We start from the raw sequence: 27,139 nt of genomic DNA on the forward strand, positions 1-27,139 counted from the left end.
CCCTTTCCTTCGATTGCAACCCGGCATTCTTCATCGTACCAGTTGTTTTTTCGTGGCCGTTGGTAACCAATTTTTTCTTCGGCGGTAGTACGAAGTGGTTTGGAGATATGCTCCCACTGCTCCTGTATTCCTTCAGGGTGAGTTGTGCTCTCAGAGAGCAGGTTTGAGAGTCGAGTTGCGAATTCATTGGCAGTCTGTTGTGATTGAAGCTTTTCGACGTCTAGCTTTCCTTGTGTTTTTGTTCCTTGGTTTTAGCCGCGTTGAGGCGGGTGCGTATTTTGGCTGCAACGAAATAATGGTCCGAGTCGATGTTAGGTCCTCGGATCGTGCGCACATCTAAAACACTGGAGGCATGCCGTTCGTCTATCACAACGTGATCGATCTGATTGCGTGTATTTCGATCAGGAGACAGCCATGTAGCTTGATGTATCTTTTTACGCATGAACCTCGTGCTGGATATGACCATGTTTCGAGCACCGGCAAAGTCAATCAGCCTCAGTCCGTTAGGAAAAGTTTCATTGTGTAGGCTAAACTTTCCGACTGTAGGGCCAAAAACACCTTCTTTGCCCACCCTTGCGTTAAAGTCGCCAAGCACGACTTTTATATCATGACGGGGGCAGCGCTCGTACGTGCCTTCTAATTGTTCATAAAAAGTGTCTTTCACCTCGTCGTCTTTCTCCTCTGTCGGCGCATGGGCGTAGATGAATGATATGTTAAAAAATTTTGCTCTTATTCGGATAGCGGCGAGACGCTCGTCCACAGGCGTGAACGCCAGCACTTGGCGACAAAGTCTCTCCCCCACCACGAATCCGACGCCGAAACTGCGCTTATTCGTATGGCCACTCCAATAGATGTCACAATTTTTGATCTTCTTTCTTCCTTGCTTCGTCCAACGCATTTCTTGGATGGCGGTGATGTCAGATTTTGCTTTAACGAGGACATCAACCAGCCGGGCATCTGCATCAATCCCATTCAGGGAGCGGACGTTCCAGGTGCATGCCCTCAATTCATTGTCCTTCAAACCTTTGCTATGGGCGCCATCAATAGAGAGTGTATTTATCCGAGGCTTGTTATATTTCATTGGAGTATGGTTTTACGTGGCGAGCCGCTTGCTCCAAGACAGACGCCCGCTTGCAGCCGCACCTAGAGGTGACAGACGCTGCCGATGAGATCTCCCCCGGCTAGCCCTTAAACCTATTATGTCAGAGTGGCCTAGCCAGGTTGTCGCCTTCTCACATTAGCTCACCGCTAAACGGATGTTTAGCGGCTACCCAGAGGATACTTGGCCGCAAGCGACCGGCAGTAGTGAGCTGCTTGAACCGGATGCAAAAGAATCGCTCTGGGCATTCCCAGGTGAATGGCGGTCAGAAGCTTTCCCCACTTTCGTGGAGGGTGGGTGGAGCCGTGTACCCACCCTTATATATACTATTTCATTTTATTTTCGTGAACATACTGTATGGAATCTTACATTTGAGTCCAGTTAGAGAACCACAAGTTGTTAATGAAATTTTTTCAACTTAAGAAAATGAGTTTTTGCTTTATAAAAAATCCCCCTTTTGCTGATTACGCTATGATTCTGGAGTTGATCCACTGTTTCGAAGCAACTCTTGAGATTTTAGAAGTATGCCTAGTTATCAACATGAGCTCTAATGGTACTCAAGCCCAAATGCTTGTTGGGTATATTCGACGCCATTTCGAACGAACGAAAATCACAGAGGTTAAAGCCCCCATTACTGATACTTAGCATAGACTTGACTTGACTTGGCGTAAACTTGGCAACTTAGCCACGATTATACTCCACTTGGCGCATAAAATCTGGCATCATAATCAGCGTTGAAATTTATTTTTAAATAAATGTCAATTTGTATGACAAAATGTCAAAATGAAATGGAAACAAACAAATGGCATCTCAAAATGTAAACGTCACTTAGAACTTACATAGAAAATCAAAATTCAACAGACTTCTAAGTCAAGTTAAGTTTTGAGTAATCAGTAACATGCAATGTTCATTTAACAGAACTGTAAGTGACAGTTCGCAAGCCAAGTCAAGTCTATGCTAAGTATCAGTAATGGAGCCTTAACTCATGGTTCAATTATGTACAGGTTGGCTCATCTCATCAGCTGATTTTATTTATGTCATTGCATGGTCGAAGCGATTGTCAAAAGGAGATGGCAAACTCAAAATGAAACCAACACATTGGCAACATTTTACTTACACATACAAAAACTGCTAAGTTTTATGTTTCCATTCCATACCATTCGCACCAACACAAATACACAGATTTTGACAATTTGAACAGACATATTTTGTTGCTTTACAGATGAGCCAACCTGTATATAGTTGAACCATGGAGGTTAACTAGAGATTAACCCTGCCAGATCTACCGCTTAAGGTCAGTTTAAACTTCAGTTAAAGTAGACTGAACAACTCAGAATAAGTTTAAGCGTAGTTTGACTGACAAACTGAGTTGAATTTGTACTGAAAAACCGGGCCTTAAAAGAGTTTTTGGGAAATAAGTTTCGTACTTTGCTGTACCCCGCCCTTTTACAAGCTTGTGACCGATTTTGTGAGACTAAAAACGACAGACAGCTTACAAAATCGCGAATTGTCTCATAACTTTTTTTTACCCCAAAATGTCTCTAATAGTGACAAGAGGAGGTCTACTGAATTCAGCTGTTGTTCGAATTTACATTAACGCTTTGGTGGCTTCAAAGCATAGAACGCTGTCAAAACATCAAAGCGAAGCAGCGCGACACTCACTTAAGTAAATCGCGTCGATCATTGTAAATTTTACCAAGTAGCGCAACTAACAGCTGATCGGTGAAAATTCGCACATTCACACGCACAGTTCTCGACTCAGTTTCAAAAAAAACTTTAGATCATTTAATTCAAATTTTAAGGTAAGATAATCCTTACAAATTTATGTATACAGAATATATATGGCGTTTTTGTTGTTATTAAAACAATAGTTTTATTTATATTAAAGCTTTTATAATTTTTGTTTTTAACTTTGAAAAATCTCCGAACACCATTCCTTCATTATATGACATTCGACTGCCTAGTCCACTGCCTTCCACTCTATTCGCAACATAACCTCTACTTAAGCTGCCAAACTATATAGTAAACAATGGCGTCGATGTTGCACCCACCCTACCCATGGTTCAACTAAATGGTTGGCTCATCTGTACGGGTACAACATACCTTTTCTCATATTGTCAAAATCTGCATGTTAAGCGAATTGAATGCAGAGGAAACATAAAACTTTGCAAGTCTTTTGTTGTGGACAAAATGGACTAAATTGAATGTATTCTCTAATAGAATAGATTAAAGCGATGTGAACGACTTATTTCTAAATAATTGGCCGCAGAGACAGTTTGTCAATGTGTTGGTTACATTTTGCGTTTGTCATATCCGTTTGACAATACCTATGCCAGTACAATGAAATAATTTAGTCAGCTGATAAGATAAGCCAACCATATAATTGATCATTGACCATAGCTACCTGAAAATAAGAAAACATCGCGTACCCTGTGCCACTAAAATTTTACCATGACTGGTGAGTTTTGAACTATTTGCAAGAATTTGTTTTGTTTTTATTAATGACCACAAAAAAAGAGCTAGAGTACTTTGCGGCCAAGAAATAATTCGGTTTTTTTGGCTTAGTCTTCAAAGTACAAATCTTGTAGAATGTCCTTCGATACAATTCCTAAAGATTTGCGCGGATTGCGCGCATGTTTAGTTTGCTCACTAATAAAGGTAAGAATACAGACATTTCATTTATCCGAAGGTGTTATTACTAGTTCTCCTTATCATTGGTAAAGAAGGCATCGGCGGTTCTTTTCCTCTAGTAAATATGTATATAAATAACTAATTATTTGATTTAGAGTTTCGATCAATTCGAAAGTGACGGCTGCGACAATTGCGATGAATTTTTGCGTATGAAAAACAACAAAGACAACGTGTATGATCACACAAGTAATAATTTTGATGGTATCATAGCCTTGATGAGTCCAGAAGATTCTTGGGTAGCAAAATGGCAGCGTATAAGTAAGTAATGTAATTTTAATAACACAACAAAACTCCTACTTTTATACGCTTCGCATCCGTCTAGGTCGTGTTTTTGTTGCACCAGCAATTAACATGCCTTCGTAAGCAACTTTCTAGAACCATTTACTAAGTTAATCTGCCCTGATGAAAAGTATACAGTGATTCTCCAGGGCACAATATGATGACAGGCGCTACTGGAAAATTCGTGTTACATATAACTTACTCTTATTTTCGTTAATACAACAGCCATTCTGAAGATGCCAATGAAAGCTGACATTTCACTAATGGCCGCGAATGACAAAAACCCTCCCAAGGCAGTCGGTTCTACGTAGCGTAGCGACTCGGGATTTTTCCCGACAAAGGAATGTCATTTCAGTGTAACCCTATTTAATTTTTTGCGCAACACAACCCCTTGAATTCTCCCCGCTGCTGCTCGCGCCCCACGGCGCCACCAACTCACACGGCTGCTCCAACTCATACCTACAATCTCCGTAGTAGAGTCGGGAGCAATGCCCCTGCCCCCGTCTTCTCCCCCCTCTTATCCGGCTGAAATTGTGTAGGTCAGGGAAACAAACTCTTAGCTCCTACCTCCCTTTGCAACATTTGCCAGCACAGAATATATATGTTTGCGACATCCGCCCAATGCAGCTCCTGCCATGGACGGTGCCACTTTCCTAGATGTTCTGGTCTCCGCGACGGAAACCCCCGACGCGTTTCATTGCGCCATGTTGCCAGGTCGCATACCCAAATACACCGGGCACCCCAATGCTTACCCAAGGACGTCCAGTCCCAGGGCCACAATAGCAGTTGCGTCCTAGCCGTCCTCAACCCAGGCGTAGTCACCCGTCACTTACCCCCAGAGTGGCGACGTCTCCCCCTATGCACTTCAGAATTCTGCATTTAAACTGTAATGGATTAACTGGGAAGATCATGGAGATAGTCGATTTCATGAAGCGGCACAACAACCGCATTGCTGCGATTCAAGAGACTAAACTCACAGAGCGGAAATGGAGGCGGCCTCGCGTTTATCATACACCACTCTGTGCAATATCATATATTTGATCCCGCCATCGACCACAGGGACAGAGTCCTAGAACGTCAAGGCTTATCTGTCCGGTCAAGCGATGCAAACCTAGAAATCATCAACATCTACATCCCTCCTGCCACCTGTTGCCCCAGTGGATACCACCCTAATATCAGCGTCTTACTCACTGGCAGCAATCGCATTATCTTAGGCGATTCCAATGCCCATCACGATCTATGGCATTCGCTTCCCAAGGCAGCCGGTTCTATGTACCGGAGCGACTCGGGATTTTTCCCGACCAAGGACGGTCATTTCAGTGTAACCCCATTTAATTTGTTGCGTCCCTCCCACAAATTGTCATCCTCCCAGCAGCTCCTTGCAGCGGGACTGCTCCATATTCTGTTGCTCCGGGAAGGTATCGAATCCAATCCGGGTCCGTCTCCTGACCACGGTCCTGAGAAATGGTTTTGCTGCATCTGCCGGAAAAGAATCTTTTTAGGACGGTCATACTCTGTTCAGTGTATCTCGTGTAAGGGATGGTTGCATCGGACAGGTTGTTCTGGGCTTGATCCCAAAACCCGACGTCCACGTAACTTTTATAAATGGCTCCTTGCTGTTGTTGTTGTTTTAGCAATGCTCGCCCCACCTAATGGCCGCGACCGATCATAAATTTTCATCAATATCCTCTAACGGGAGTCCAAGGAAACTTGCCGTTTCAACAGGGATGGACCATAAGGAAAGTGGTGTTAGAGGCGTTGGTTCCACATTACAATTAAAGAGATGGTTGGTGTCATGTGGGGACACATTGCAAGCGGGGCATACATTTTGTATGTCGGGGTTGATTCTGGATAGGTAAGAGTTTAACCTGTTACAGTATCCAGAACGAAGTTGAGCAAGAGTGACACTGCGTTCCTCTTCCGCGAGTTTTGGATAATTTTCTTTAAGTACTGGATTCACCGGGCAATTCCCGGCATAAAGGTCCGACGCCTGTTTATGGAGTTCACCAAGGACCTGCTTGTGTTTTTACACTTCATACGGCTGGGTTCTCAGGTGCCGTATTTCCTCAAAATGCTTACGGAGATGACTCCTTAAGCCCCTAGGCGGTGCTGGTTCATCAATCAGATGTCTGCTGGGATGCCCAGGTTTCTGGGTATTCAACAGGAACTGTTTGGTCAGCATCTCATTTCTCTCCCTGATGGGGAGTATTCTTGCTTCATTATGCAGATGGTGTTCTGGGGACATAAGAATACAGCCCGTGGCGATTCTGAGAGCAGTATTTTGGCAGGCCTGTAGTTTCTTCCAGTGGGTAATTTTTAGGTTTGGCGACCATATGGGTGACGCGTAGCACGTAATCGGCTGGCTAATTGCTTTGTATGTAGTCATGAGCGTTTCTTTATCTTTTCCCCAGGTACTGCCAGCGAGGGATTTGAGGATTTTGTTACGGCTCTGAATTCTCGGAACAATTGCGGCTGCGTGTTCACCAAAATGTAGATCCTGATCAAACGTCACACCCAAGATTTTGGGGTGTAGGACAGTCGGTAGCGTAGTGCCATCGACGTGGATGTTCAAAATGGTCGACATTCTGGACGTCCATGTTGTAAATAAGGTCGTGGAAGATTTAGTTGGTGATAATGCCAGGTTTCGCGAGGCGAAAAAACTGGAGAGATCAGGGAGGGTGCCGTTTATTTTATTGCATAGCGCATCGATCTTTGGGCCTGGGCCTGTGGCCATTATTGTGCAGTCATCGGCGTAGGAAACGATTGTGACTCCTTCCGGTGGTGAAGGTAGCTTAGATATGTAGAAATTGAACAAAAGTGGGGATAGGAGACCAGCCTGTGGCACCCCTTGTTTAATTCTCCTTGGTTTTGATGTTTCGTTTCTGAATTGCACCGATGCCTGCCGACCACCCAGATAATTTGCGGTCCACCTTTTAAGACATGGGGGGAAGGGTAGACCCTTCCAGGTCTTGCAGTAACGAGCCATGGTTGACCGTATCAAAAGCTTTTGATAGGTCTAGCGCTACGAGTACTGTGTGGGGGTATTGATTTAAACCGCAGTTTATCTGGGTGCTAATGGCATTTAGCGCGGTGGTAGTGCTATGGAGTTTTCTGAAGCCTTGCTGATGAGGGGCTAGCTGCAAATTTGCTTGGAAATAAGGGAGCAAAATGGCTTCAAGCGTCTTTGCCACTGGCGATAGGAGAGATATCGGACGATACGACTCACCTATGTTAGCTGGTTTCCCAGGCTTTAGTAGCGGGACCACCTTGGCCATTTTCCATTTCTCGGGTATGACAAAGGTGGAAAGAGACAGGTTGAAGACATGCTCTAAATATTTGAAACCCTCTTTCCCTAGGCTTTTAAGCATCGGCATGGCTATGCCGACTGGGCCCACTGCTTTGGATGATTTAGCACGACCAATGGCGTCCTCAACCTCTTTAGCGGTGATGGTGATTGGTGACGCGCTGAATTTGTGTTTATGTGCGTGTCTATTGGCTCTCCGTCTATCTTTGTCGACCGTAGGATGCATTATATATTGTCGGCAGAAAGCGCTCGCGCCTTTTTTCGCATCCGACAGCACTTTGTCGCCAAAGGCGATGGAAACTTTGTCTTTGTGCTTAGTCGGATTCGATAGGGACTTTCTGTTCACGCCCAAGGGCGTCCCGTAGTCTGCGCCTCAGCGCACCCCCACTACCTTCCAGCAGCCCCGCTGCTCAGCAAGCCACAACAAGTACCCGCTGCTGCTCGCGCCCCACGGCGCCAACAACTCAAACGGCTGCTACCACTCATAACTATTATCTCCGTAGTAGAGTTGGTAGCAATGCTGAGCATCAGCCCCTGCCCCCGTCTTCTCCCCCCCCCCCCCTGTTTTCCAGCAGCAATCGTGTAGGTCAGGGAAACAGACTTTTATTCCGTACCTCCGTTTGCACCGTCTTACCCAAGGACGTCCAGTCCCAGGGCCACAATAGCAGTTGCGTCATAGCCGTCCTCAACCCAGGCGTAGTCACCCGTCACTTACTCCCAGAATGGCGACGTCTCCCCCTATGTACTTCAGAATTCTGCAGATAAACTGTAATGGACTAACTGGGAAGATCACGGAGATAGTTGATTTCATAAAGCGGCACAACATCAGCATTGCTGCGCCAAAACATCCGCATTGCTGTCAATGCCCATCACGATCTATGGCATTCAAACTTGCGGGCGGACAGTATGGGTGAGATGTTGGCGGATCAAATAGAAGAAACGACGTTCTGCACAATAAACGGATACGCCCCACACGTATGGTAGGAAGCTGTCACAGTTCGCCGGATATCTCAATCGTGAGCGCAGAACTCGTAAACTGCGTCAACTGGCAGCCGATGGTAACATTGGCATCCGACCACCTGCCTATACATATTTCACTCGAGCGTACTGCCGACTTCATCGTCACAGAAAAACGCACTTTCATAAACTTTAAAAAGGAAAGTGGGACGAATACAAATCCTTTACAGACAACCTCTTTAATGCCCTCCCTATCCCGACTGATGCCCGCCAAGGGGAGCGTGCCTTCCGCCGGGTCATTGTATCCGCCTCGGCACGTTTCATTCCCGCCGGGAGAATTCCCGAAATTCGGCCCATTTCCCGGCGGAGGCCGCAAATTTAGCGAAAGAACGTGACCTTATAAGACAGCTCGATCCAGGCGACCTCCAAATAAGGGACCAGATTGCTTGTGGATGAACACAAGAGGGCGAAATGGGAGGATCACCTAAGAGGTTGTAACCTCTCTGCCGGTGTGGGTAAACCTTGGTCCACCGCAAAGTCCCTATCGAATCCGTCTAGGCACAATGACAAAGTTTCCATCGCCTTTGCCGATAAAGTGCTGTCGGATGCGAAAAAATGGGCGAGCGCTTTCTGCCGACAATATATAATGCATTCTACGGTCGACAAAGATACACGGAGGGCCAACAGACACGCACATAAACATAAATTCAGCGCGTCACCAATTACCATCACCGCCAAAGAGGTTGAGGATGCCATTAGTCACGCTAAACCATCCAAAGCAGTGGGCCCAGACGGCATAGCCATGTCGATGCTTAAAAGCCCAGGGAAAGAGGATATCAAATATTTAGCACATGTCTTCAACCTGTCTCTTTCCACCTTTGTCATACCCGAAAAATGGAAAATGGCCAAGGTGGTCTCGCTACTAAAGCCTGGGAAACCAACTAACATAGAAGAGTCGCATCGTCCGATATTTCTCCTATCGCCAGTAGCAAAGACGCTTGAAGCCATTTTGCTCCCCTACTTCCAAGCAAATTTGCAGCTAGCCTGTCATCAGCATGGCTTCAGAAAACTCCATAGCACCACCATCGCGCTAAATGCCATCAGCACCCAGATAAATTGCGGTTTAAATCAAAACCCCCACTATAGAACAGTACTCGTAGCGCTAGACCTATCAAAAGCTTTCGATACGGTCAACCATGGCTCGTTACTGCAAGACCTGGAAGGGTCTACCCTTCCCCCATGTCTTAAAAGGTGGACCGAAATTATCTGGGTGGTCGGCAGGCATCGGTGCAATTTAGAAACGAAACATCAAAACCAAGAAGAATTAAACAAGGGGTGCCACAGGGTGGTGTCCTATCCCCACTTCTGTTTAATTTCTACATATCTAAGCTACCTTCACCACCAGAAGGAGTCACTATCGTTTCCTACGCCGATGAATGCACAATAATGGCCACAGGCCCAGGCCCACAGATCGATGAGCTCTGCAACAGAATAAACGGCTACCTACCTGATCTCTCCGGTTTTTTCGCCTCGCAAAACCTGGCACTATCACCGACTAAATCTTCCGCGACCTTATTTACAACATGGACGTCCCAAATGTCGACCATTCTGAACATCCACGTCGATGGCACTACGCTACCGACTGTCCTACACCCCAAAATCTTGGGTGTGACGTTTGATCAGGATCTACATTTTGGTGAGCACGCAGCCGCAATTGTTCCGAAAATCCAGAGCCGTAATCCTCAAATCCCTGTCAGTCCTTGGGGAAAAGATAAAGAAACGCTCATTACCACATACAAAGCAATTGGCCAGCCGATTACTTGCTACGCGTCACCCATATGGTCTCCAAGCCTAAAAATTAACCACTGGAAGAAGCTACAGGCCTGCCAAAATACTGCTCTCAGAATCGCCACGGGCTGTCTTCTTATGTCCCCAGAATGAGGCGAGAATACTCCCCATCAGGGAGAGAAATAAGATGTTAACCAAACAGTTCCTGTTGAATACCCAGAAACCTGGGCATCCCAACAGACATCTGATTGATGAGCCAACACCGCCTAGGGGCTTAAGGTACAAACTCCTTGTTAATTGGGGATTTTAACATTAGCATGAATGTTAATACCGCAACGAGTTCTAAGCTCAATGAGATATTTTCACGTAGCGCGATGAGGCAAATGGTGAATTTCAATACAAGGATTGCTGAGAGGTCCCAAACGAGAATAGATCTACTATATGTAAATGCTGATGTACTGTCCTGTATTAATCTTGAAAATCACAGAATTTCTGATCACGAAACCATTTCATTTGCTTTCAAAGTGTGTAATTCAAATCCTCTGCGGAGAATGATACCCACAATGTGTTGGAAGAATTATTCTGCTGATAACCTCATTTACTTATTAAGAAACTATGATTTCAGCGTATTAAAAAATATGCATCTCAATGACTCGGTTGAATATATAAATACCTGCTTATCACACTGCATGGGTTTATTAACATCAGAACAAGACAGGATAGTGAGGTTGAGAAATAAGTGGTACGATCATGAACTGACCGAAATTAACAAATTAAAAATCCAATTGCACTCACAAGCCAGAAGATCTGGTGAATTTTCGGAATATAATACGGTTGCGAAGTATTATAAGAAACTAATCAAGATTAAAAAAATTAAGTATATGGAGAAAAATATTGCCTTAAATTCTTCTGATAGGAAATTAATGTGGAAACACCTCAAGCAAGCAGTAAACTTAACTGAGGTGCGTGACAATATCCTGACAGTGATTGTAAATGGTATAAGATATGAAACACCCGAGGATATAGCTCAAGCATTGAATTCCTTCTTTGTTGATAGTATTGGTGACATAAATCGAGAAATCGAAACTTTGGATAGTGGCGACAGTGTGCAATACACGGTTAGCACATGTCTGAAATTTCAAGAAGTAACGGTTGATGATGTCATATTGGTAGCTAAAAGGTTAAAAAATAAAATCGGAGGAACAAATTTACTATCAGAAGGAGTAATTAAGGATTCGGTGTCTTACATGGGACATTTCTATGCGGATATCATAAATAAATCATTAGTAGAGGGAATAGTGCCTGACGCATGGAAAATATCAACAATAGTGCCAATAAAGAAGGTAAAAAATTCATTAAAGGCAGAAGATCTGAGACCGATCAACACGTTGCCGAATATCGAAAAAATTCTGGAAACAATAGTAAAAGATCAGCTCATAAGTTACTTGGAAATAAATAAAATACTAATTAAAGAACAATCCGGTTTCAGAGAAGGCCACTCTTGTGAAACGGCTTTAAATTATGTAATATCGAGTTGGAAAGAAGAACTAAATCAAAAGAAAAGTATACTTGCGGTTTTTATCGACTTGTAGAGAGCATTTGAAACTATAGACAGAAATATAATGATTAAAAAATTAGAAAAAATTGGAATTAGGGGCAATGAGCTGCAGTGGTTTCAGAGCTTTTTAGGTAACCGAAGACAAAAAACAGCCATTGAGTCGGTTGTCTCGGAAGAGGTATTGACAGGAATTGGATTGCCACAAGGATCGGTTTTGGCACCGGTCCTATTTAACATATATATAAATGATATATCTTCGGCGCTAAAACATAGTAAAATAAGGCTGTTTGCGGATGACGCACTGCTCGAAGTAAGTGAACTTGATATCATGTTAGCTAGGAGCAAAATGCAGGAAGACTTGAACACCCTATACAGGTGGCTTTGTAACAATAACCTTAAACTTAATGTTAATAGAACCCATTTTATGGTCATATCTAGAGCGATGAATAAGGAATCTTGTAATATCGAGCTAAAAATAATGAACTCAAACATTAACGAAGTTAAAACTTTCAAGTACTTAGGGGTTCAGATTGATAATAAATTAAAATTTAATGATCATATTGATTATATAGTTGCCAAATAGGCAAGAAAATTGGTTTTTGGAAAAGGTCATGCAAATTTATCAGTAGAAAATACAAACTGAAAGTGTATAAATCCATCATAGAGCCGCATTTCATATATTGTCCCACAATATTCTTTATGGCCAATGTAACTCAGGTAGATAAGCTACAAGTTATGCAAAATAAAGCTATGAGATTTATATTAAACATGAGATATGATACTCCCATTAATAACATGATAGAAGCACTAAACTGGTTGAGTATAAAACAGCTCATATTCTACCACAGTATGAAATTTGTATTTAATATTAAGCACGGTAAATTACCAACATACCTCAGCGAAAAGCTTAGATATGTAAATGATGCACATTCATACGTAATCAGAGAAAACAATAATTTTAGATTACCTCTTTTCAAAACAGAAGTGGACAAGCAAAATATATTTTATAAGGGCCTGAAATAGTTCAATGAACTTCCTAATCACATAAAAAGTAGTAATAACTTCAATACCTTTAAAAAAAAGTTTATTGGAGCATTGTAAAACCCTTCCAATAAGATAAAGTTTTTTTTATACTCAGTTGAGCAGAGCTCACAGAGTATATTAAGTTTGATTGGATAACGGTTGGTTGTACATATATAAAGGAATCGAGGTAGATATAGACCTCCATATATCAAAATAATCAGGATCGAAAAAAAATTTGATTGGGCCATGTCCGTCCGTCCGTCCGTCCGTTAACACGATAACTTGAGTAAATTTTGAGGTATCTTGATGAAATTTGGTATGTAGGTTCCTGAGCACTCATCTCAGATCGCTATTTAAAATGAAAGATATCGGACTATAACCACGCCCACTTTTTCGATATCGAAAATTTCGAAAAACCGAAAAAGTGCGATAATTCATTACAAAAGACCGATAAAGCGACGAAACTTGGTAGATGAGTTGAACTTGTGACGCAAAATATAAAATTAGTAAAATCTTGGACAATGGGCGTGGCACCGCCCACTTTTAAAAGAAGGTAATTTAAAACTTTTGCAAGCTGTAATTTGGCAGTCGTTGAAGATATCATGATGAAATTTGGCAGGAACGTTACTATATGTACGCTTAATAAAAATTAGCAAAATCGGAGAAGGACCACGCCCACTTTTAAAAAAAACTTTTTTTTAAAGTAAAATTTTAACAAAAAATGTAATATCTTTACAGTATATAAGTAAATTATGTCAAGATTCAACTCCAGTAATTATATGGTGCAACAAAATACAAAAATAAAAGAAAATTTTAAAATGGGCGTGGCTCCGCCCTTTTTCATTTAATTTGTCTAGGATACTTTTAACGCCATAAGTCGAAAAAAAATTAACCAATCCTTTTGAAATTTGGTAGGGGCATAGATTTTATGGCGTTAACTGTTTTCTGTGAAAATGGGCGAAATCGGTTGATGTCACGCCCAGTTTTTATACACAGTCGTCCGTCTGTCCTTCCGCATGGCCGTTAACACGATAACTTGAGCAAAAATCGATATATCTTTACTAAACTCAGTTCACGTACTTATTTGAACTCACTTTATCTTGGCATGAAAAATGAACGAAATCCGACTATGACCACGCCCACTTTTTCGATATCGAAAATTACGAAAAATGAAAAAAATGCCATAATTCTATACCAAATACGAAAAAAGGGATGAAATATGGTAAGGTAATTGGATTGCTTTATTGACGCGAAATATAACTTTAGAAAAAACTTTATAAAATGGTTGTGACACCTACCATATTGTATTGTATTGTATTTGTATTTATTAGGCAATTCATCCCAGCACAACAATTTGACAAAAATTATTTTACAGTGCTAGTCGGTAAAAGGCATAAAATAGGAACAATCTAATCTTGAAACTTAAAGCTAATGACTATGGCTAAGAAAAGGTTACAACAAATAATATATTTAATAAATAGTAAATAGATAAATAAAGGAATGATAGAGTACATTTGCTTAGAAGGAATCAGTATTTTAATTGTCTAGGTTATTATAGAAACTTGTTAATTCTTTATTGAAGAGCAGAGCATTGCTTATAAGCCTAAGTCTAGAAGGGAGCGAGTTCCAAAGACGTATGGAATTAATGAAGAACTGGCGATCAGATATTAGCATACGATGTCTGAAGTGGGTAAGGAGAACAGATCTAGACGACTGGAGAAAATTTAGCCTCCAATACAGATAGTCAGGTTCCTTCATATATATTAATTTATGTAGCGTGGCGAGCGTTTTAAGTTTAATAAGGTTATCGAAAGAAATGTTTAGCAACCTGTAAGCATGTTGAGAGACGTGGTCAAGTCTTTTCAACCCATAGACGTATCTAGCAATTTGTTATACACAACATTAAGTTTCCTATTACATACATAGTCACAATTGGAGTAAACCTCACATCCATAAAGGAGCGTAGGTATTAAGTACGCTTTTGCTATTAGTAGACGAATATGTAACGGAGTAAAATATTGTGTAAGCCAGAGTGTACGAAGCATCCCATACACTTTTCCCACTGTGCGGAAGATGTGATCTTTCCATGTCAGGGTTTTGTTAAAAACTATACCTAGATTTTTTGCCGTGTCAACGTATTCTATAATAGTGTTGTCTAAAATTAAATATTCCATTCCACTTTTATCTAGTGACCTTCTATGAATGGCTATACATTTCGACTTCTTAGGGTTAAGACATAAGCCGTTCATAGAAGCCCACGTACCAATTTGACACAAATCGTAATTTAAGTTATTAATACATGAACTGTTACGATCACTAGGACAGCACATATACAATTGTACGTCGTCAGCATAAATGTGAATATTACAATACTTGAGAACACCAGGCAAATCGTTTATATACAAAACAAATAACAGGGGACCAAGGATTGAGCCTTGTGGGACTCCTCTTAAAACACGACGAAGTCAGACTTTCTGCTACCAACACTTACTGCCTGAGTTCGGTCGGCCAAATACGATCTGATTAGGGCTGTTGCACAGTTGGAGAAATTAAATAGGTTGTCCAGCTTCTTGCAGAGAACGGTGTGGTCGACCGAGTCAAATGCTTTTGAATGGTCGAGAAGAGTCAGGAAAGCAGTAAAATTTTTGTCAACTTGTTCTCGAATATCCTCTATCACCGATAGGAGCGCCGTTTTACAGCTACGATTTGACCTGAATCCAGACTGGGAATCTGTGAGAAGGTTATTATTCTGCACATAAGTATTTATCTGGCAGTGCAAAATTCGTTCGACGACCTTGGAAAGGAAAGGCAGAATAGCTATAGGCCTATACTCCTTGTTTTGCTTGGGGATTGGGATTACCTTAGCAACTTTCCAACATTTGGGAAATACACAGGACGTCAGCACAGAGTTAACCAAGTAGGTTAAGTGAGGAAGGATTTTAGGAAGAATTATTTTTTAAAATTTCGGACATATACCATCGAACCCCATAGCATTAGACTTTACTGAAAGAATGGCTTGAACGACATCACAATCATCGACACTAGCAAACTCAAGAGGACCAAAATCAACATTAGCGCGAATACAATAATTATCAGCACATATATTGTCAGTTGAGATTGGCAGATTTACAAAATTTATATTTATCTCATTAATGTCTACATCAGGGAGGACAGAAATATCACATTTGGATTTTCCGATACCAATATGTTTAATCGACTTCCAGGTTTCCTTCGAACTCAAAGCAGCACTAAACTTGTTATTATAAAATTTCTGCTTAGCTGACCTAATGGCTTTGTTTGCAGCGATCCTAGCTGTTTTGAAGCAGTTGTGAGCCTCCAGGGTTTTGTATCTTTTCCATCGTGAGTAAGCAAGGTTAAGCTGGTGAATTAAGTGTTTTAGATTGGCACTAAACCAAGGGGTATTATTGTGTGTAGCAGCTTTGAGTTTCACTGGCACATAGTTGTCGAAAAGCCTAATAATATGGTTCTGTAGGAATGATGCCTGATCATCGACCGATGTCAGTGTACGAATCAAGCTCCACTCAACCGACTCCACCGCTGCATTAAAAGAACTGTAATCTATGCTTCTAAAATCACGATATGTAAAGGAACATTGTATGTGTGACGTTTGAAAGTTGTAACTAAGAAATATCAGATCGTGTTTTGAAAAGCAAGATGCCGACAATTGATCGTAGTGGAGCAATTTCAGGGGATCATTCACAAAAAATAAATCCAGCAAAGAAGAATTTGAGTCAGTAAAGTGTGTAGGTGAAGTTAAATTGGTGGGAAAAAGTCCAAGAGACTCCATACCTAGCTTTAGAGTTGAGTCGACGAGAAGGTTGGAGTTGAAATCCCCAGCGATGATTATATTATCATAGCTTATAAGTAGAGGCTCGAGAAATTCAATAAAGCCAGAGAAGTCAACTCCACGATTAGGTCTGTATGCACAGCCGATAAGAAGCTTTTCATTATTTACAGAGAACACGTCTACGAACACATATTCGACAAAATCACTTGGACTAGCACTGCAGCAAAGTTTACAGGATAAACTACTTTTAACATATATAGCAACACCACCACCATGACCACGTCTATCAGCCCTGAAAAGTTGATATCCATTTAGTTGCACCAAATCATTTTTGTGACATGAAGAAAACCAGGTTTCGGAAATACATATAACATCTATATCAGAACCCTCAGATATGAATCTCAATTCATCCAGCTTTTTATATAGGCTTTGCGCATTAAGATGGATGACTTTGAGCCCTTTAGTACGTTTGTTGAATACGCGCAACAGTGTATGTAAGCAGTCTTTGGAACTAGACAACCTATAGTCTAGGACCATCACTATATATGGGATATAAAGAATGCTCTGCGATGCGTAACAATAAAGACAACATAAGTGATTGTTTACAAGTATGATAGGGAGAGATAAAGACAGAAACGAAGAGACTCAAGAACTTAAGTAATATACCATACATAGAAATTAATTTATTGATCATTATTCGTTGGCGCATCATCAACTCGAAAGGAACTCGCGCTTTCTTCGCCGGTATTCTCAAGACGCTCTAGAAAATCCAAGCTATGTATTGCTTCAGGGCTGGCGTTGGCTGTTCGTCTGATATGTACCAGACCCTTCTTAGAAAAAACCGCCACTACCTTCCTTTTCTTCTTTAGACGGATCGCTGCCTTGAAGATCGCATAGTTTTGCCTAGACAGCGAAGAATTTACATAAATCGGAGCATTTGAATTTATGCCCACATGAACTAATTGCAGACCCTTGATGTTTGGATTGTTTTGGCGCCTAAAGGTGCCTATACTTTTTAGCAATTTGTTTCTGTCTGTCGGCGACTGAAATTTGATTATTACGGCCGGATCTGTCACGCTGTTGTCTATTTTCCGTAGCCGAAAAATGCTCATTATAGGTATTGGTTGCAATCTAAGAGTGGAACAGAGGTGATGAAAGACACTTGCTAAGTTTTCTCCTTCCTTAAAGGGAATTCCGTGTACACGGACTTCACTAGCGGCAATATGGCTCTCTTGCTTTGACGCATTGTTTTTGAGTTTTTTACTTCCTCTTCGAGATAACCAACGCGCTCGAACACACTCTCCAGCTGAGTAACTCTTGCATTAAGCTCACTGACCTCTTTCTTCAGCACCACAAATTTGTCTTCTAGTTTTTTGCATACGAATTCGATGAGCCTTTTTTCCGAGTCCAAAACTTGCTTAGCAATCAGATCGTTGAACTTGGCAAATCGCTGATCCATGCTTTGCATTAAACTAGGAGAGAAGCCGCTGATCCGTTGCACCTTTTTGGCGCTATCAACCTCGTTATTAAAGTCGTCACCACGACGTTTACCATTGACTTGATCCATGGTGTTCGAAAAAAACGGGCCAAAAAATATTGCTCCAAGAAACTGGGTGGCAGCTCTAACGCAGCTTAGATTATTATGACGCAGGCTTAAGTAGAAGAAAATGAAAAAGTTCTGCAGGGCGAAATAAAAAACCCTTAAAATCTTGGCAGGTATTACATATATAAATAAATTAGCGGTATCCAACAGATGATGTTCTGGGTCACCCTGGTCCACATTTTGGTCGATATCTAGAAAACGCCTTCACATATACAGCTACCACCACTCCCTTTTAAAACTCTCATTAATACCTTTAATTTGATACCCATATCGTACAAACTTTTTCTAGAGTCACCCCTGGTCCACCTTTATGGCGATATTTCGAAAAGGCGAACACCTATAGAACGAAGGCCCACTCCCTTTTAAAAATACTCATTAACACCTTTCATTTGATATCCATATCGTACAAACAAAGTCTAGAGTCACCCCTGGTCCAGAAAGGCCCACTCCCTCTTAAAATACTCATTAACTCCTTTCGTTTGATACCCATATTGCACAAACGAATTCTAGAGTCACCCCTGGCCCACCTTTATGGCGATATCTCGAAACGGCGTCCACCTATGGAACTAAGGATTACTCCCTTTTAAAATAATCATTAACACCTTTCATTTGATACCCATATCGTACAAACGCATTCTAGAGTCACACCTGGTCCATCTTTATGGCGATATCTCGAAAAGGCGTCCACCTATAGAACTAAGGCCCACTCCCTCTTAAAATACTCATTAACTCCTTTCGTTTGATACCCATATTGCACAAACGAATTCTAGAGTCACCCCTGGTCCACCTTTATGGCGATATCTCGAAAAGGGGTCCACCTATAGAACTAAGCCCCACGCCCTTTTAAAATAATCATTAACACCTTTCATTTGATACCCATATCATACAAACAAATTCTAAAGTCACCCCTGGTCCACCTTTATGGTGATATCTCGAAAAGGCGAACACCTATAAAACGAAGGCCCACTCCCTTTTAAAAATACTCATTAACACCTTTCATTTGATACCCATATCGTACAAACAAAGTCTAGAGTCACCCCTGGTCCACCTTTATTGCGATACCTCGAAAATGCGTCCACCTATAGAATTAAGGCCCACTCCCTCTTAAAATACTCTTTAACTCCTTTCGTTTGATACCCATATTGCACAAACGAATTCTAGAGTCACCCCTGGTCCACCTTTATGGCGATATCTCGAAAAGGGGTCCACCTATAGAACTAAGCCCCACGCCCTTTTAAAATAATCATTAACACCTTTCATTTGATACCCATATCATACAAACAAATTCTAAAGTCACCCCTGGTCCACCTTTATGGCGATATCTCGAAAAGGCGAACACCTATAAAACGAAGGCCCACTCCCTTTTAAAATGCTCATTAACACCTTTCATTTGATACCCATATCGTACAAACGCATTCTAGAGTCACCCCTGGTCCATCTTTACGGCGATATCTCGAAAAGGCGTCCATCTATAGAACTTAGGTCCACGCCCTTTTAAAATTCTCATTAATACCTTTCATTTGATACCCATATCGTACAAACGCATTCTAGAGTCAACCCTGATCCACCTTTATGGCTATATCCCTAAATGGCGTCCACCTATAGAACTATGGCCCACTCCCTCATAAAATACTCTTTAATGCCTTTCATTTGATACACATGTCATACAAACACATTCCAGGGTTTCCCTCGGTTCATTTTCCTACATGGTTATTTTCCCTTATGTTGTCACCATAGCTCTCAACTGAGTATGTAATGTTCGGTTACACCCGAACTTAACCTTCCTTACTTGTTTCTTTTATTTTTTACATGACATACCGATACTGGAGCGCGAAAAGGGAATGGTAATACTGGTAGCAGCAAAATACAATGCACCCGGCCCTAAGGAAAAGAAAATCAGTCGCCACCTGTAACTCCAGACAGTTCCAACAACAAATGTCGCTGGAATTCGGTATTTTCAGCCTATATTTACTGTTGCTGATCGGGATCACTCGCATTCCGACAGCATTAATATAACAATAAAATTATATGATGTGTAACCAAAATAAGGTCAAACAAAAGTTGGAGCAGGGGGATTGGAAACACGTCCTTTTCAACCTCCCAATATATTTTGAGATGTGCTGATCGGAATCTTCATGCGTTCCGACAGCGTCTTTACTAAACAAAGTTGAGGGGTGATTTGGTACACTTCAATTTCCAACATCCAAAGACATGTTTAGCTGTGTTGATCGGAGACCAATACATTCCGACAGCTTAAAATACAAATATAATTGAAAAATATAAGTTCCAAATTTTGTTGCCTTAAGCTGGGAGCCCTGGAGGATTGGAAACGCGTCCTTTCCAACCTTCCTTAAATGACTGGCTCCCAGACTCATCCGTTTGTTACGCCAGTAAATATGCTGATCGGAATCACATGGCATTCCAACAGCATATTCAATAGAAATAAATGATATAATAATGAATTGTACTTAGTAGTTTAAGTTTTAGGCCTAAACAGCCGTAATAATAAATAAATTAAATTAAGGAGTCATCTCCGTAAGCATTTTGAGGAAATACGGCACATGAGAACCCAGCCGTATAAAGCAAAAAAACACAAGCAGGTCCTTGGTGAACTCCACAAACAGGCATCGGACCTTTATGCCGGTGAATCCAATACTCAAAGAAAAGTACCCAAAACTTGCGGAAGAGGAACGCATACTCCCCAGGGAAACGCGTGTCACTCTTGCTCAACTTCGTTCTGGATACTGTAACAGGTTAAACTCTTACCTATCCAGAATCAACCCCGACATACAAAATGTATGCCCCGCTTGTAATGTGTCCCCACATGACACCAACCGTCTCTTTAATTGTAATGTGGAACAAACGCCTCTAACACCCCTTTCATTATGGTCCACCTCTGTTGAAACAGCAAGTTTCCTTGGACTTCCGTTAGAGGATATCGATGACAATTTGTGATCGGTCGCAGCTGTTAGGTGGGGCGAAGCACTGCTACAACAACAAGGCGCTAACACCCCTTTCATTATGGTCCACCCCTGTTGAAACAGCAAAATTCCTTGAACTCCCGTTAGAGGATATTGTTGACAATTTGTGATCGGTCGCAACTATTAGCTGTGGCGAAGCACTGCTACAACAACAACAACAATGACGACACCCACCCCATCGGGTTAGCGTGCTTAGAATATACCCGCGGTAGGTATACCTGTCATAAGAGGCGACTAAAATACCGAATTCATTGTAGGGGTTGTGTAGCGCAACCCTCCGGTTTGCCAGCGCAATATATAGCTTCTCCAACCCAATTGTCAACCTCCCTGTGGCGAATCCTGTTTCTTTAACAGCCGAGGCTCTGGCGACCCCAAACTCCTCATGGATCTAGGGGGTGGGAGGTATTATTATAAATATAAATAAAAAAAAATTATAAATAAAATTAATAAATTTCACCAAAACTATACTAAATTTATATTTTTATTTTCCACAGGTCGTTTCACCCGTGGTATCTACGCTATTTCGGTATCGGGAAATCTACCTCAAGCGACGCTGCGTGAAATGAAGAGTCGAGGCATACCGTACAGATCCAGAGATACTAGCCAGCGTTAAAATCTTGTTTCTAAACTAAATATACAATAAATAATGAGAAAGGTCGTATTAATTTCTTCCATTATAGTTTTATTTAGTAAAAAAATGTGTTCTTCATTTTTAAATATTAAGATATTTATACAGAGGTTCTCTTAAGAAATATAGCTTGCAAAAAACACGGTCAACGTTGAATTCATCATCAAACTTACATGGTTTTAATACGCAAACCATTACCACCAGCTGTAGTAGACTGCACGCCAAAACCAGCCGATTCCAGTTCCTCCTTTAATTTTAAATACACCTGGTTACTTTCATAGTTTTCTGGTAAAAGCACAATTGCATATCCTCCCGCGCCAGCGCCAGTTATTTTACTGAAGAAACCACGCTTAAAAGCAATAGCAAATATTTGTTCCAATTTAGGATGTGTTACACCTATAGCTTTAAGCAAGTCATTGTTGATTTGGAACAAACGTTCGAGTCTTTCAAACTTTTCACTGTCATCTTTTGCATTTCCAAAACTTTCATACAATGGTATAGCTTCGGCTACGATATCTTCGCAAGCATGCCAAATTGAATCGACAACTTTCGGAAATGTCTCCCACAAGTGACGTACTTTTGCAACAATATCGGCAGTACTACGATTTATGCGACTATCCACCAGCATTATATTTAATGGACGTTGTATATTAACAGTTTGAAATCCTTGTCCTTTGACAAACCGCACCATTCCACCATAGACGACCACTGTATTATCCACACCAGAGGGTGTACCATGCATTATACGTTCGGATTCAAATGCCCATTGTGAGATAAGTGATTGATTTTCTAATTTAAGATATGTTTTTTCATCGAAATGACCGGTAAGCAAAAGAAATGCTGCAGCTAATACAGCGCCAAATGATGCTGAGCTACCTAAACCAGAGCCAATATTTAGTTCAGTATCAATAAAAATATCAAAGCCGTCTTTTAGAGTAAGCCCAGCATCGGGAGAAGATAGTACTGCGCCTGCTAACAAATAATATATGGCTAAAAATGATTTTTGAGCCTGTTGTTGCTTTGGTGAATTGCTAGTGGCAGCTTCAAATTCCTTTGCCACAACAGCGCGCACATCCTCTAATAGCTTAGCCGTACAATCCAGTTTAACCCCAGGATATTTGATGCGAAAGTCATTGACAAAATCATTAAACTGCTGCAATTGAATTCCGAAAGCGAAATTCAATGTATCCAAATGAAATACACCCACATTTGTATCGGATTCTGGACGAAATTGCAATCTTGTGCCAATACCAACACTAGCAGCTAAAGCTGGCTTTTTATATAAAACAGCATGCTCGCCATGTAAAATAACTTTACCAGGTGCAATAATTTCAAATTGTTTCATTGTTAGGTCGTGCTTAAATAATTCACTTTAGTTAAACAATCAAAAAGGTTGCTCGGTGATATTCGGTTATTAGCTAATTCTCGTGCTACATACAACATACGTTACATACGTTAAGAATAAGCTCCTTTGTGCAAATATAGCGATCGCAAACAGCTGGCTTGTTACTTCATACACCAACAATCCAATACTGTTTTTCAACACACTACTGGGATCGGGTTCGCCACGTTACGATTTTGATTGGATTTTGTTAAGTAATAGCAGTGTATTCGTATATTGTATGTTAATTAGGTTACCTGTTGACTTTTGGTTTGTAGATCGGTTATCACTACTGTACAAATATATGCATAAATACAAAAGCTTCTATTTTATATGAACGCTTCTAAATTTGTTACACTCTTAATTTTAAGCTACTATACTCCAACCCTGTTGCACATGCGTATTTTATTGCGCATTTGATTTTTGTCATAGATATACATAAGGTATGTATGGGTGTGCATGCAGCAGCTGGTAAACTTTCACTTTTCAGTAGCCGAGAGCTTACAGTAACGATATCTATCTGCAGATATACTGCCCTTTGTTACCACTGTTTCAGCCTTTTAAATTTAGCTGATGCTTTTGTAATGTATTATTATTATTGTGATGTTTGTGACACCTTTTCCCACTCTTCGGGTGTATATGATTTCTGTGAGAATGCGTGAATTTCTTTTAACTCCTCAGCAAGCGCACTATTCACTAAGCGGTGTTTCTGTAGCAAAGTCTTACCACGAAATGCCTCTGAAACAATTGTGACGTTGAATTTACCACCACAACCATCTGATTCGTCAATCGCTTTTACGTATTGTGCTCCCAGTTTATCGGTCAGTTTTTCTTCCAAATACTTTGAAGTGTATTTACTCATTTTATCTCGAGCTCCAAATATTCTCCCACCAATTAGCCTTCGGTTGCAGGTAACTGCTGTTTTACATATAAATTATAAATGGCCGGGAAGCGATCTTACCTATAAAACTAACCAAACAAGTTTCTTATTCTTTCTGTTCAGAATGTATTTTACTAAATATAAAAAAAAATACATATAAATGCAAATAATTACAAATGCAAGTGGTTTTTCTTGAATATAAATACTCTCAGCACACCCATTCCAAGCTACTATGCATACTTACCCAAAAGTGTCATTTCTGGTTATTTCAGCTTTTTTATATCAAAGAATTATTTACCTTTTTTATATTGGGCGCTGCGTGGTTAATCTTTTTTTTTTACTTTTTATAATGCAGACCAACAGCTGTGATTCGAGACTTGAAACCAGATATGGGAGAAGAAATTTATCGTGAGTCGATTCGGCTCAGAGCGCTTTTGTACCGCACATATCGATAATGCTTCCTTGCATGTTGTATGAGTTAAATGAAAAACAGTGGCGACATCTGCCTATCACATTTCACGTGGGCGAAAAATTCACGACATCTGCTTCTCAAGTCTCTCAATGATCCAGAGCATTCCCGTGAGAATTGAGCGTGAGCCGGAGCTGTAAAACTCACTGGATAACTGCAAATGTCTGCAACTAAATTTAAGGCTCCATTACTGATACTTAGCATAGACTTGACTTGAGAACTGTCATTTACAGTTCTGTTAAATGAACATTGCATGTTACTGATTACTCAAAACTTAGCAACACTTGACTTAAGCCTCCATTACTGATACTTAGCATAAACTGGACTTGATTTGGCGTAAACTTGGCAACTTAGCCACGATTATACTCCACTTGGCGCATACAATCTGGCATCATAATCAGCGTTGAAATTTATTTTTAGATAAATGTCAATTTGTATGACAAAATGTCAAAATGAAATGGAAACAAACAAATGGCAACTCAAAATGTAAACGTCACTTAGAACTTACATAGAAAATCAAAATTCAACAGACTTTTAAGTCAAGTTAAGTGTTGCTAAGTTTTGAGTAATCAGTAACATGCATGTTCATTTAACAGAACTGTAAGTGACAGTTCTCAGGCCAAGTCAAGTCTATGCTAAGTATCAGTAATGGGCCCTTTAGAAGTCTGTTGAATTTTGATTTTCTATGTAAGTTCTAACGGGCCGATTCTGAGCGTTACCGGTAAAATAGTCCCCAGAACATTATGTAACCGAAAATCGTTTCCAGTTCTTTTATTCGCGATTCTGGCCAAAGTGGTAACGCTGTCATCATCGAAAAACTCACCAATGTCTGTGGTGAAATTTAAAAGTTGGTTTTCTTCGCTTTATCCATGGCGGAGCGATACAAAGTGGCAGCATGCGACAGCTGAATAGAAACTTTTTTATTTGATTTGATACATCAACTTCCGGCGCAGTTCGATTTTGACATTCGTCCATCGAATTTACAAAAACAAAGTACATGGAATTTTTATTTATGTTTGTAGGTATATCACCATGCAGCCACCTTGTATGGTTCCGCCATGGCTTTACCGAAAATGTGTCACTCGTAGATACGAGGTTAACAAATAAACGAAACGATGTGTATATATGTACATACATGCATACGAGTTTACATAGTTATATTGTAATTTATTCTGTGAAAGTACATAATGTATACAAATATATAATATATAGCAAGAGGCAACACTATTTTACTATTATCTTTACTTATTTCCGTTTACAATTCTTTATTTTTCAGTTTTGCCTGTTTCTAAACAACAGCTGTTGTTCGGTTTTTTCGATGTAACCACCTACTTTTGTGGGTAAAAAATTATCCGGCTACTTTCGCGGATAGAATACCAAAAGGGTGTAAAAGTTTCCACATGATTTCGTTACCGTGGTAAAGAATGTTGTTACCACACTAGAATCGGGGCGTAAGTGACGTTTATATTTTGAGATGCCATTTGTTTGTTTCCATTTCATTTTGACATTTTGTCATACAAATTGACATTTATTGATTATGATGCCAGATTGTATGCGCTAAGTGGAGTATAATCGTGGCTAAGTTACCAAGTTTACGCCAAGTCAAGACAAGTCGATGCTAAGTATCAGTAATGGAGCCCTTAAAACCTATTATAAGGACTAATTAAACTTCCTTAACTCTAACGCCATAGTCGTATATTTACCCATATCCATAACCATCGCCAATGTGATCGATTAATGGTGCCTTAACCTAAAAATCGAGAAAATTTCATAAAAATTAAGAAAACGCGAAAAAGTACAAACATAATCCACAACAAATAAGTCTCTAAGTCATAACGTATCCAAAACAATGAATAAAATCTACAAAAAGTTATTAAATTCACCAACTCAAATATTTTTAGGTAATGGATATTGATTTCCATAAGGTAGGTTCGATCAGCTGTTTATCTGGTTATGGTGATATGGTTATAAGTCACCATTAATAACAGCCTGATTCTAATGTGGTAACAACTTTCTTCACCGCGGCAACTTTCTTCATATGGTAACTTTTGTACCCTTTTGGTATTCTGCCCACGAAAGTAGCCGGATAATTATTTACCCACTAAAATAGGTGGTAACATCGATGTAACACACAAAAGCTGTTGTTTAGAAAAAGGCAATACTGAAAAATAAAGAAATGTGAGCGCAAATAAGTAACATAATTGTAAAAAAGTGTTGCCTCTTGCTATACATATTTGTTTCCATGTACTTTCACAGTATATATTACAATATAGCTATGTAAAAACGTACGCATGTATGCACATATGTATATACACATCGTCCCGTTTATTCATTAACTAACATCGTATCTACGAGTGACACATTTTCGATAAAGCCATGGCGGAACCATACACGGTGGCAGCATGGTGACATACCTACAAACATAAATAAAAATTCGATGTACTTCGTTTTTGTAAATCCGATGGACAAATGTCAAAATCGTACTGCGCCAGAAGTTGATGTATCAAATTAAATAAAAAAAAGTTTATATTCAGCTGTCCCATGCTGCCACCTTGTATCGTTCCGCCATGGGTAAAGAGAAGAAAATCAAATTTTAAATTTCACCACAGGCACTGGTGAGTTTTTCGGTGATGAAGCGTTACCACTTTGGCCAGAATCGCGAATAAAACAACTGGTAACGATTTTCGGTT

At 40.5% G+C, this 27,139-nt stretch overlaps 3 protein-coding genes across 6 annotated transcripts; 1 reads left to right on the forward strand and 2 right to left on the reverse strand.

The window, feature by feature from the left end:
• Positions 1-3,552: 3,552 nt before the first annotated feature.
• On the forward strand, positions 3,553-21,761 carry spt4 (Transcription elongation factor subunit spt4). 2 transcript variants are annotated; one of them, XM_067775680.1, is made up of 3 exons: positions 3,553-3,757; positions 3,886-4,048; positions 21,586-21,761. In XM_067775680.1, exons 1-3 carry the CDS (start codon positions 3,689-3,691, stop codon positions 21,702-21,704), a joined length of 351 nt encoding a protein of 116 aa, XP_067631781.1. In that variant the 5' UTR covers positions 3,553-3,688; the 3' UTR covers positions 21,705-21,761. The 2 variants fall into 2 exon arrangements, with proteins under 2 accessions (XP_067631781.1, XP_067631780.1); XM_067775679.1 differs by lacking the exons at positions 3,553-3,757; positions 3,886-4,048 and adding an exon at positions 10,446-11,461.
• Positions 21,753-23,072, reverse strand: Mvk (Mevalonate kinase). The gene has a single exon (XM_067775677.1). It carries the CDS (start codon positions 23,062-23,064, stop codon positions 21,889-21,891), a length of 1,176 nt encoding a protein of 391 aa, XP_067631778.1. The 5' UTR covers positions 23,065-23,072; the 3' UTR covers positions 21,753-21,888.
• Positions 23,073-23,695: 623 nt separating this feature from the next.
• Positions 23,696-24,433, reverse strand: LOC137245286 (uncharacterized). Of its 3 annotated transcripts, none has more exons than XM_067775682.1 (2): positions 24,279-24,433; positions 23,696-24,069 (listed from the first exon to the last, which is right to left on the reverse strand). In XM_067775682.1, exon 2 carries the CDS (start codon positions 23,960-23,962, stop codon positions 23,696-23,698), a length of 267 nt encoding a protein of 88 aa, XP_067631783.1. In that variant the 5' UTR covers positions 23,963-24,069; positions 24,279-24,433. The 3 variants fall into 3 exon arrangements, with proteins under 3 accessions (XP_067631783.1, XP_067631782.1, XP_067631784.1); XM_067775681.1 differs by having other exon boundaries at positions 24,225-24,420; XM_067775683.1 differs by lacking the exon at positions 24,279-24,433 and adding an exon at positions 24,155-24,202.
• Positions 24,434-27,139: the final 2,706 nt, after the last annotated feature.

This window comes from Eurosta solidaginis, chromosome 3 (assembly GCF_040869045.1).
Source record: "Eurosta solidaginis isolate ZX-2024a chromosome 3, ASM4086904v1, whole genome shotgun sequence".
Classification (NCBI taxonomy): Eukaryota; Metazoa; Arthropoda; class Insecta; order Diptera; family Tephritidae; genus Eurosta; species Eurosta solidaginis.